General features: G+C 42.9%; 1 protein-coding gene across 2 annotated transcripts in view; it reads right to left on the bottom strand.

The window, feature by feature from the left end:
• Positions 1-2128: 2128 nt before the first annotated feature.
• Positions 2129-13395, bottom strand: part of LOC138966941 (patched domain-containing protein 3-like) — a 50892-nt gene continuing 39625 nt past the window's right edge. For both annotated transcript variants that reach the window (XM_070339349.1, XM_070339348.1), the window contains exons 13-21: positions 12514-12691; positions 11839-11997; positions 10530-10648; positions 9938-10093; positions 8972-9097; positions 8404-8548; positions 7256-7377; positions 6721-6894; positions 2129-4813 (exon numbers count right to left, since the gene is read on the bottom strand). In XM_070339349.1, the coding sequence (XP_070195450.1) occupies positions 4556-4813; positions 6721-6894; positions 7256-7377; positions 8404-8548; positions 8972-9097; positions 9938-10093; positions 10530-10648; positions 11839-11997; positions 12514-12691 (1437 nt within the window). In that variant the 3' untranslated portion in view covers positions 2129-4555. The remainder of the gene's footprint in view (positions 4814-6720; positions 6895-7255; positions 7378-8403; positions 8549-8971; positions 9098-9937; positions 10094-10529; positions 10649-11838; positions 11998-12513; positions 12692-13395) is intronic.

Here is a 13395-nt window from a genome sequence, read left to right on the forward strand (position 1 = left end):
CTGCAAAACCTGGTTCTACACTTAATATTTTAGTTTCATTTCAGCAAAGCACATGAGGAAAATAAAACAAAATAAAAAACAATAAACATTACAACTGAGTACAAGCATCTCGCAACACACAGTACAAAAGGGAACATCTTTCACAACCGTTGTGTTATTTGGCCGTTAAAGTTGAGGCTTGATGAGTGTCTATTGTGACACATGACGTCATAAACCTTTATTTCATTTTGACTGAGCATGGATTTAGCGCATGACTGGGAATGATGTTGAATAAAATCAGACAGAAAATACAGAAACAAGTGTATTCACGACTTGCAGGACCCCGTGACCTAGCTTAATTAACCAACCCAAGGTGAAGGTTTGTTGGGCGACAATGAACTTCCGGTAAGAAAACGCGTGGAGAAAACAAACACTGATCAGCACACAGAAGCTCTTACGTCGTAACCCTGCTGCAGCACCTACTCACTTTACAAAAGTACGCGTACATCCTCAGTGAAACGTTCTCTCACAAAATTCTAACATGCTAAACACGTTTGCGGAACATTTTGCTCTGTCCGATTTTTCTTGCCGCAGAGACAGCGAGAGATTCGCATTTACTTTCCTATGTGTATTACTTTTGTTTCTTTGTTTCTTTTTTGTTCACAGTAGAACTAATTCATAACTTACAGCAACGTTGAAATTAATCTTTTGTGAGGTATTTGACCAAACAATCACTATAGGAACAGCCATCATTATACGTAGGCCTATGGTTCTCGATCATCCTTGTATACATCAACCCATCAAGACTATTGTGGACACCTCACGACAGAGATGGAGGGACGGGTGGGTTCAAAGAGCAGGGGACAATATATAATGAGAGAGAGATGCAGTGAGAAATAGAGATAAAAAGAGACAGGAAAGGCACAGATGCTACTCGACAGAGATGAAGAGACGGAGGTTGTTTAAGCCAGAAATGGTTTCAAACTTCAAAACAGGGTAGTAATTTTGATTTGTTTTGCTTTTCGCAGATAAAAGAAAGAGACGAAGAAGAAGGGGGAGGAGGAACTACAGAAGAGAAGGACGAAGAAGGAAGAAGATGGCGACGACACACTAAAAGTGAGGTAAAGCGGGAGAGCGAAGAAGGGAGAAGAATCTTGAGGATTGCCCCCCCCCCCCTCCCCCTTAAACGTGGACCATTTCTCATGACGTCATCTCTTTGTACTCGTTCCCTTGCGACTCTCGGTGGGGTCACATTTCCTTTTGTGCAGTGCTTTGTCAAGCTCAGTCGTAACAACTATGGTTCATCACTTTTGCTTATATATACTTCGGTACCATAGGGAAGACCCCCCCCCCTCCCACCCCCACGAAAACAACAACAAACAACAACAAAAACATAACAAAACAACAAACAACAACAAAAACATAACAAACAAAACTTACCGAAACCCTTTTTTCTTTAAAACTAGACATGAATAATGCGATACGTGTGGTGTGCTGCTGTTTTGGCATGAACGTGGTTTATTTTTATGAAACAAAGCATTTATGAAACTAGCATTTTATGCAACAAGCTGTTGTGAAATAGTAAGAAAAAGTAAATATTCGTTATCAGTTTTGTGCGTTTTAATATGTCTGACTTATTTTTACCAATAGGGGTCGTTTGGCAATATTTGAATTTATCAATCAATAAATGAACCAATCATGAACTTTTTTTTTTATGAAACAAAGCGTTTATGAAACTAGCATTTTATGCAACAAGCTGTTGTGAAAAAGTAAGAAAAAGTAAATATGCGTTATCATTTGTGTGCGTTTTAATATGTCTGACTTATTTTTTACCAATAGGGGTCGTTTGGCAAATTTTGAATTTATCAATCAATAAATGAACCAACCAATCGTTCAATAAAATGTACAAACATTTGTATTCTACCTTGAATATTCTTATTTGTGTCAGTATCATTATCTTTCATATATTTATACCGAGCTATCTGTTACAGCACCCGCTTTGTTCGCTAATATGCATAATTGCTCTTCCGATCCAACGACCCCCTCCCCCCATCTTTTCTTATTTAGACTTCTGACTTTAGACGTGATTTCAATAAAGAACGCTACAGAAATGCACATGCACACGGAAGCACAATTAAGAAAACAAGACTTCAAAATTCAAGAACTTTTATCAGTTCACAATTGTGAGCATACTGTACATTCTAGCCAAAACAAAATGTCAGACGCAAGAGAAGAACGCGAAAAGCCACCACCATATATCTGGACAAAAATAACAGAATGTGGAATGTGGTAGTGCTCTGAAATACTTCACCCTCTATTATACAACTACATTGTTTGGAGACTCTGCCCTTTCCAATTGGTCTGCAAAAGAGAAGAAGCCAGCAGACGGACGTTAGTATTGCCACAGACACCTCCACTTCAAGCGTTAATATTGCTGGAACGGTTGTGCTGCAGCAGGTTTGTGTCAAGTATTCAATGACACAGACAGATAGACAGACAGACAGCACAGCACAGCACAGCCCAGCCAGACAGACAGAGCACAGCCAGACAAACATACACAGCAGAGACAGACAGACAGACAGACTTTGGGCATGTCCAAGAACTTGAACAAGAACGACGAACGTTAGTAAGAATGATTGTAAGCGAACCATACAGTTTCTATTCAAGAATCTATGAATCATTACCTTGGTGAAAGCCGCAAATAAATTACTCATAAGAGATGATACTGGCCTGACGCTCTTTTTAGGAATAATAACACGAGATATCAATCTGACACGATGATGATGATGATGATGATGATGATGATGATGATGATGATGATGATGATGATTAGGAGGCGGAGGAGGACGAAGAGGAGGAGGAGGTAAGAATGTTTGTGTTCAAAAACAGCCAGGCTGTGGATTTTTGGTGAGCATTTAAGTGAACGGATGCTCGGGTCTAAGGTGAAAGTCGAGACAGGACTGGGGTGGTAAGAATGTTTGTGTACACCTGAAGAATGACATATGTACGTGCAACAGCATATTAACCGACAGCAAGGGCGGATCCAGGATCTTAAGGAAGGGGGGCGCCACCCAAACTTTTTTGCACAAACGTGAAGGCGCAAAGCTGCAATCTAGGGCCACCTGAGCTCAGAAACTGTCATTTAATCATATCTCTCTCTCTCTCTCTCTCTCTCTCTCTTTTTTTTTCCCCCTGAAGGGGGGGGGGGGGGGGGGCGGGCCCCCTTAGCCCCCTCCCAAATCCGCCACTGGACAGGATCAGCGAATTGTTTCACAAGGCGTTAGTAAATATTTACAAACATCAACAACAACACAAAACAATTCATATGGAGAGCACCTGCGCATACCATTATTCATGATTTCAAAAGTCATTCCCTATGAACAGCTTGGTCCACTTACAGTGGATGACACAAAAGGGACAAAACACTCACACAACAACCACTGTCTGGTGAAACCAAGTTATCTCCCTTTATCTTCCCTGTGTCCCTTACTGTCTTCACAATGTCAGACTTCGTAACTTTATTTCATAAAAAAAGGCAGACCCGACGACAGCATACGCGAACCCGAGTTATGTTTGTTTTAAGAAATCATGAGTAACTTTTTCTCTTGATCTGGGAAAACTTACAGACCCTAGAAAATCAAGATGATTGTACCTTGCAAGATTTAAAGCCGAGTTTGTCAAGTGTAAATTCTCGTAATCATTCAGTAAATTTCTTGGATTTCTGCAAATATCTGTTGTGAGGTGATTTTAAGTTGCACAAATGTACATGTAAAAAAAACCTGTCTCCAAGGAATGGCACATCAGAATACTTCCATAAAAAATAAAATAAAAGGAGAACAGTAACGTAAAATCAGTTAAAATGAATTATTTAAAAAAAGAGCAATATCTGCTAGACACCACAGAACGTTGACAAATGTGAGCTTTTATATCTACCACTGTATATTTTTAAGTTGAAGACCGGTCTGGCAAGAATGATGGCATTTCTCAACAAATTCACAAGCATCAAAAACTCCTGAGTTCGTATGTATATATCTACCTTAAAAAGATTCATCTCTTGGTATTTCGGCACAACAAAATCAATGACAAAAAGAGACCGTATCTCACAGAGATATAGCACTCCGTGTGATTGAGCGTTTGATGAATATTTTTTGTGAGAGCTCTGGACGTGCAATAAATAACAGATACAAACAACGCCATCATGGTACAAAACTACAATCTCACATTATTTTTCAATATTAAAACTTCCTTTCATCTAAACATTTGTAAAACTTACGTCATCATCTATTACGCATAATCGCACCAATTGTCCTACAATAAACCTACGTCACATCTGACAACTAATACAATCAACACCATCAATCAGGGCTCATCTACAATAACGTCATACCATTTTTCGACAGGAAACCATTATCACATTTGAAAACTGCACCGACAACAAAAGACGTCATCATCGTGATGTAATATATATCACATTGGTTTTGAGCATAATCCCTTCAACACATCTGAAAACGGATACAAATAACGTCATCGACCGTGAGGCAATTACATCACACTAGATTTCCACAGAAAACCTTAATTACATCTGGACACGCGGAAGACCACGTCCAGCGCCTGGTGAGCCTGGCGGAGAATAGTCTGGCGGTGGCGTGCTGGCTCTGCCAGACTCCAAGCGCGACCCGTTCCCATTGCCGAGTGGCGAGAGGCGAGTAGGATAGCCATTGCGCTGCAGCTGCGCGTTATAAGGCGTTTGCCCATTGGCTAACTTACCGTCGCCAACGAATCCATTGTTGGTTGTGGCGAATCCATTAGTGGAGGGAGGTTTGGTTTCTTTGGTCTGTTGAGGAATCATGAGTTATAAATCAATTGTAAGCTACACGCACAACTATCTCAAAATAAACAACAAGGATAACTAAAACAAACACACTGAAAACATTAAAAAAAAAATAAAAAAAAGAAGAAACAAACGAACACCAACTAACTAAAGAAAAACCCACCAACAACAATAAACAGAAACAACCAGCCAACCAACACAAAAACAAACAAAGCAAATCATTCAAAAAATCATGCACACACACACACACACACACACACACACACACACACACACACACACACCCACACACACACACACACACACACACACACACACACAGCAAAACAATTTCCCCCCAGGCACTTGAGGCACTGTTCTACACTGACACAAACAGATAACAAACAAAAAAAGAAGCAATAATCTGTTTGCTCCATGCAGGTCGCTTCCCGTCTCTAAGTTTCCATGTGAATGCCATTCAAAACAAAACAAAACAAAATCATCAGCCAATCTGAATTAGTAATCATCTAACTATACCGAAACAATCTTTGCACCAAGGAATTTGTGTGATTGTATTACGAGAAAAATGGGCGAGTGAGAAGTTAGCTCAACAAACGAGAAGAAGATTTCCTCTATCTGTCCTACTCTTAAACGTCAGTTGAAAACAGACTGTTCAGCAAGTCAGAACCAAAACCACCATTCTTCCAGAAATCTCACTTTCAGTTCATTCAGAAACGACAGAACAACCACCATCAAGACAGATCCACTGACGATCAGATGATAAAACATATTCATGACCTACAGGTCCACTGACGATCAGATGATAAAACATATTCATGACCTACAGGTCCACTGACGATCAGATGATAAAACATATTCATGACCTACAGGTCCACTGACGAACAGATGATAAAACATAATATTCATGACCTACAGGTCCACTGCCGATCAGATGATAAAACATATTCATTACCTACAGGTCCACTGACCATCAGATGATAAAACATATTCATGACCTACAGGTCCACTGACGATCAGATGATAAAACATATTCATGACCTACAGGTCCACTGACGATCAGATGATAAAACATATTCATGACCTACAGGTCCACTGACGATCAGATGTTAAAGCATATTCATGACCTACTGACGATCAGATGATAAAACAAACGAGAAGAAGATTTCCTCTATCTGTCCTACTCTTAAACGTCAGTTAAAAACAGACTGTTCATCAAGTCAGAACCAAAACCACCATTCTTCTAGAAATCTCACTTTCAGCTCATTCAGAAACGAAAGAACAACCACCACCATGACAGATCCACTCACGATCAGATGATAAAACATATTCACGTCGTACAGGTCCACTGACGATCAGATGATAAAACATATTCATGACCTACAGGTCCACTGACGATCAGATGATAAAACATATTCATGACCTACAGGTCCACTGACGATCAGATGATAAAACATATTCATGACCTACAGGTCCACTGACGATCAGATGATAAAGCATATTAATGACCTACAGGTCCACTGACGATCAGATGATAAAGCATATTCATGACCTACAGGTCCACTGACGATCAGATGATAAAGCATATTCATGTCCTACAAGTCCACTGACGATCAGATGACAAAGCATAGGCATGTCCTACAGGCTAACAGTTCTCTCTCTCAGCCCTGGAAGTCAAACAAATTGTGTACTCGTCTTTGGCTAGTGATTCTGAAAATGTACCAGCCAGAGAGTAAACTTTACTAGCCAAACAAACAATTTGTTTCAGCAACTTTACTTGCATTTGGCGAGTAGATGAACATTTCTACTCGCCAGTTACATGTTTTTACTCGCCATGGAGAGTAAAATACTCGCCACTTTCAGGCCTGCCTCTAAAGGACTAGACATGTAAAATACAATAGTTATCCACTCACAGCAGAAGTTCCAGCCTCCACAGTCATCTCCTGGTTGGCGGACGGCCGATTGTCTCCGACGTTGTGGAAGGAGCGATCTGCCGTGGCGTAGGGCTCAGGCCCCAGCCACGACAGCAACACAGGTAAGAAGAGCAGACCGTGGAATAACCCGTACAACACCACTAAAAGAAACACCTGAAATGGCAAAACAATAATGTACTTTCTACTCAAATCAAAATATTGTGTCTTGTTGTCCCGTGATTACTACTCCGGTTAAACAATCAATCGATCAAGCTATCAATCAAAACATTGATCAACTGGTTAGAATTCTTGAAGACGTCTGACGCTTCAAATCATCGGAGCCGTAGAGAGAAAGACTTCAAAGACGTGTGTGTGTGTGTGTGTGTGTGTGTGTGTGTGTGTGTGTGTGTGTGTGTGTGTGTGTGTGTGTGTGTGTGTGTGTGTGTGTGTGTGTGTGTGTGTGTGTATGTGTGTGTGTGTGTGTACTATCAACTCAGTTATCCCCCCTTACAAAGAAAATACATGGAACTCGTACCTTGAAGAATGTCTTGAAGACGTAGCTGTTACTGTTGGCCAGCAGGACAAAGGCCAGTAAGGTAGAGAAGCCGCCATAGAACACTGGAGGTCCCATCTCCCCTATCGTCTCTTTCACACGTTCTGTGGCAAAATACAACACACACTTTGGGTGAGATTGAAATTGTGCAAAAACATTTAATTGTGCAAAAACAAAGGAGAGAGAGAGAGAGAGAGAGAGAGAGAGAGAGAGAGAGAGAGAGAGAGAGAGAGAGAGAGAGAGAGAGAGAGCGAGAGAGCGAGAGAGAGAGCAAGAGAGAGCGAGAGAGAGAGAGAGCGAGAGAGAGAGAGAGAGCGAGAGAGCGAGAGAGAGAGAGAGAGAGAGAGAGAGAGAGAGAGAGAGAGAGAGAGAGAGAGAGAGATGCGTAGATGCATCATCTGCTTTGTTCTCTAACTGTGTCCCACTCCCCAAATTTCTGCCAGGCTCTTTTCCCCCACAAACATCTTCAATCAACTACAGCACTATCATGTGAACTGCCCTCCCCCTAGCGGCTTCCTTCTCTCCGTGATTTTTAATAGTCCAGCTGCTCTGCCCCTGCTCCCATACACCTGTTAATAAAATCTTTGATTTTTGTAAGTCTAGCATTTCCAGCATCGACAGTGGTCAGCATGTACTCCCGACATCGTTGGTCCCAATCCACTAAATCATTGAACTAGTCAGCTATCCTTCAACCGTTCAATCCCCTTCAAATCACCCATCGACGAACGACTGACCAGCGCATGGACCTCTTACAGATGTACACATGTTGTCTCAAACTATTCCCGTAACAACCACCACGCAACTTTTCAGGCCTTAATTTTCCAGATTTGTTTTGCAAATTGCTTCAGTAAATTTACTTTAAGTATTAGATCTGATTGTTTTTTGTCCTAAAGGGGAGGTTTCACTGTTGAAGTGTTCCTAGCTCTAATAACTCAAACGCCGGGCCGGGCCTGACCCCCGCCCCCTTGCCATCCTTACTTCTATCTCCCCACACGATTGTAAACAAATGACACAGCTCGTGTTCTGACGATGGTCATGGACATGTCTTCTGAAATTATCTCTTCCCATCAGCTAGTTTTCTCCAGCCCCTCCTGTTTCCCCTATCGCCTTCCTCCCATTAATCAACTAACCAGCGCGTGTTCCAGTGACGGTCATGAACATGTGTCCGATGTGGGCGGAGTAGTCTACGGCCAGTCCGATGGCCACGATGAGGATGATGCAGGTCACCGTGTCGATGGTCAGCCCCCAGAAATGCATGGATCCCGCCACGTCAACCTGATTGAGAAAAACGGTCAACGTCATCATTTTAGTCCTCAGAAAGTATAACTAAAAGTATTACATTTGACCAGAATATTCACTGGCCAGCCGGGCAAGCTGCCAGGCGGTTTATACTAGCCCGGCGGATTTTTTACTCGCCCCTGGCAATCGGGCGGACGATTTAGCCATCCCTGTAATGATGATGATGATGGTGATGATGATGATGATGACGACAACACCGACAATAATGATGGTGATGACACTGATGATAATGATGATGATGATTATTATTATGATGACACTAATGATGATGATGATGATATCATGATGATATTATGATGATAATGATGACGATTATGATGATGCTAACACTAATGATGATGATGATGATGATGATGATGATGATGATGATGATGATGAAGAAGAAGAAGAAATACTCACCAAAGTAAAGATGACACAAAAGAAGACCATGATGCTGGTGCCAATGTGAGCGATCAGAATGACAGTGACGAGAAACACACAGGCACAAGCCAGACCCAGGTTTCTGTACAGCTCCTCCTGAATCACCTGCAAGAAACATACATATGCATGTATACTGTGGGAACGGGAGAGAAAACATTCAGTTCACAGGGAAGATAAGGTGCTGAACAGGTAAAGACAAGGAGAGAGAGAGAGAGAGAGAGAGAGAGAGAGAGAGAGAGAGAGAGAGAGAGAGAGAGAGAGAGAGAGAGAGAGAGAGAGAGAGAGAGTCAAACAGACAGACAGACAAACACAGACAGACAGACAGACAGAGAGAGAGAGAGAGACAGACAGACAAACACAGACAGACAGAGAGAGACGGAGAGAGACAGAGATAAAGAGACAGAGATAAAGAGAGAGAGAGAGAGAGAGAGAGAGAGAGAGAGAGAGAGAGAGAGAGAGAGAGAGAGAGAGAGAGAGAGAGAGTGAGAGTGAGAGAGAGAGACAGACAGACAGACAAACACAGACATAGAGAGAGAGAGAGAGAGAGAGAGAGAGAGAGAGAGAGAGAGAGAGACAGACAGACACAGACAGACAGAGACGGAGAGAGACAGAGATAAAGATAAAGAGAGAGAGAGAGAGAGAGAGAGAGAGTGAGAGAGAGAGAGAGAGAGAGAGAGAGAGACAGACATACAGACAGACAAACACAGACAGACAGACAGACAGACAAACAAACACAGACAGACAGACAGAGACGGAGAGAGACAGAAAGACAGAGAGACAGAGATAAAGAGAGAGAGAGAGAGAGAGAGAGAGAGAGAGAGAGAGAGAGAGAGAGAGAGAGAGAGAGAGAGAGAGAGACAGCCAGACAGACAGACAGCCAGCCAGCCAGCCAGCCAGCCAGCCAGACAGACAGACCAAACAACAGAAACGGACCACCCCACTCACCCTGTTTGTCTCCCATGACAGGTACTCCCTGGCGTAAGGGAAGCACTGGGAATCACTGAATCCTGCGTCCCGCACCATCTGACGCGTGGCATCCAGAATCTCTATTTGCTCTGACGTCTGCTTCACGTACACGTGCTGGTACACAATCTTGGAGGCCTGAGGTAGACGATGGTCCAATGACATGGAATAATGTCAATGAAAGGTATAGTTCTTCCCGCTTAAAGTATCATGATACATTACCACAGATCCTCCCAGCCTGATACATACGTGATAGCATCATACTGTTACAATAAAACACGCACACACACATGCACGGCGCACGCACGCACGCACACGCACACACACACACCCACACCCACACCCCCACTCCCACCCATACACACACATCAATATCGTAGTTGCTATCTCTGCAGTGTTCGATTTCTTTGGTGAAATAATACACCACTCCATCTCACCTGCATCCCATTTTCACATGTAACCAACCCATCTTTCTACAACATTTCTCATTTATCCCGTCTTCAGTCGACTTCATTTCTCTTCTAAGACACAAAACTTGCCACAGCATTTGTCTCGAGTGGGAAAATGCCCGTACCGTAATGTCTTCGCCGTATGACTGTGAAAACTGCAGATTCCTGGCGTGACGTGTCTCCTGCTGTGTCGCCAGCTTCACAGTTAGGTTGACGAAGTCCACTTCAGTCAATGGGTAATTGTCTGTAAAATCACAAAGGTATTTCAGCGCGCATAATCACTACTCTCAATCAGCGACTTGCATTAATTTTCGAAACGTAAAAGAAACACCAATGAATTCAGTTTGTGCCCAGTGTGAAGCTCGCACAAACATATTATTTGAGTTGTTTTTTTGTTTGTTTGTTTGTCGCCCAGCCGACGACGAAGGGCCATATCAGGGCGGTGCTGCTTTGACATATAACGTGCGCCACACACAAGGCAGAAGTCGCAGCACAGGCTTCATGTCTCACCCAGTCACATTATTCTGACACCGGACCAACCAGTCCTAGCACTAACCCCATAATGCCAGACGCCAGGCGGAGCAGCCACTAGATTGCCAATTTTAAAGTCTTTGGTATGACCCGACCGGGGTTCGAACCCACGACCTCCCGATCACGGGGCGGACGCCTTACCACTAGGCCAACCGTGCCGGTTATTTGAGTTGTTGGGAAACAAGCATAATTGTAATGTTTTATCGGTGTTAATGATGATGATGATGATGATGATGATGATGATGATGATGATGATGATGATGATGATGACGACGAAGAAGAGCATCCGGAGGTGGGCAATAACGTCGATAATTATTAACTGCAGCTGCTGCTGAAAATGATGATTACAAAATCACAATAATGACGTGCAATTGAGGACGATAAAGACCATGAAAATGTTGATGACAACAAGAGGGAGGAAGAAAGAGGATGATGCCGAGGACGACGACGACGACGATGATGATGATGATGATGATGATGATGACGACTGGTATGTGTTATTGCTACTGCTGATGAGCACAAAGATGACGATACACATATAACGACAACGATGATTCTGACGACGACCTCACTACTACCATCACAGTCACCACCGCCATCATCATCACCACAACAACCACCGCCATCATCATCACCACAACCACCACCGCCATCATCATCACCACAACCACCACCGCCATCATCATCACCACAACAACCACCGCCATTATCATCACCACAACCACCACCGCCATCATCATCACCACAACCACCACCGCCATTATCATCACCACAACCACCACCGCCATTATCATCACCCCAACCACCACCGCTATCATCATCACCACAACAACCACCGCCATTATCATCACCTCAACCACCACCTCCATCATCCTCACTACAGCCACCAATCATTTTACTTACTAGCATCAAGCAAACCAGAAGTGTTGGAGGTTGTCTCTAGCCAGTCAGTGAGGGACTCGAACCAACTGTCCGTGGTGCCGTTGTAGATGTAGGGGCTGCCGACAAACTTGTTGTACACGCTGTCCATTTTAGTCTGGCTGCTGAAGTAGTCGAGGTTCCCTGCACAAAGGAGTGAAATACCCGTTTCGATCAGAATTGTCATAAAAAATTCTCAGCTCACTCCATCCCCAACCTATAACCATCCACCTCGACCCAGCCCCGGTCTTGTCCACTACTCCAACATTGAAGTTAAAGCGACACCTTTATGTCATTGTCTGCACCACCACCCCACCCCTTAGAAATTGTGATTACACTACTAAAAATACTTTAACAAACCCACACCAAACAAAACAAATGAACAAACAAACAAACAAACAGATCACTATACAATAAGTTCTCCCGAAGACGGAATACGGCTGCCTGGGTGATAACGATCGTACACTTCATCTTCCCATTTGAATGACAGTCACCTCCTCTGCAGCAAGTGGCCCCGCGAGTGTTAAGAGCTGGTATGCTAAGCAGCAACGGCAACCATTAGCCATAAGCTTGAAGTGGTCTGAAATACCGTGTATTATCCTCCAATGGCTTTATGCATAAAGGTATGACACATTATTTACACAAATAATTTTTTTTTACCACAATACACAGCTCCATCAGCCCCATCACCGGGGAAATATTTCTCTTGGGTAACGAGAAAGTCATAAGCGTAGCTGTCAGAGGGCAGGAACAAGTTCCTATCAAAGTACTGCTCAAGCTCCACAAAACCCCAAACGTTGACTCCGAACAGCGCCACAGTAGTAACCAGCACAAAGATCTGTGGACAAAACACATGATTGTAGACGTAGCTGTCAGTGGGCAAGAACCAGTTCCTATCAAAGTACTGCTCAAGCTCCACAAAACCCCACACATTGACTCCGAACAGCGCCACAGTAGCAACCAGCACAACGATCTGTGGGCATACACATGATGGTAGACGGACTTGCTTAACGCGTTACGTTAGCGTTACACTCTCGCTTACTCCATTACACATGGCGTATGCAGAAAGAGCGATTACTTCCCTTCGGTTATTTGATATCTTAACAACGCTCTGCCTCGTTTCGTTTAAGATTTATGCTAAATATATTGAAATACTTCTCAACAACTTGTTGTGTCATAGTTTTTACCAGCACAAAGATCTGTGGACATACACATGATGGCAAACAGACTTGCTATTCGCGTTACACAATTCATTAGCCTTGTGAAATAAAAATTATATGCCAAATATCTTGAACGTCTCTTCAACGACTTATTGCGTCATGGTTGCAACCAACACAAAAACCTGTGGACATAAACATTATGGGAGAGTAATGGATTTACATCTAAGTAGTAACCTCTCTTGCTAACGATCTGGGAACGTATTTGAAACAATTTTCAGTTATGAATAACAAATAAAGTAGCATTTCAAAAGATATCTGTGTCACACACTTTTAGACACCTTTACAACGATTTTTAGTAATGGAATGACACGCTTCTTTGGTA

This window comes from Littorina saxatilis, linkage group LG5, assembly GCF_037325665.1.
Source record: "Littorina saxatilis isolate snail1 linkage group LG5, US_GU_Lsax_2.0, whole genome shotgun sequence".
Lineage (NCBI taxonomy): Eukaryota > Metazoa > Mollusca > Gastropoda > Littorinimorpha > Littorinidae > Littorina > Littorina saxatilis.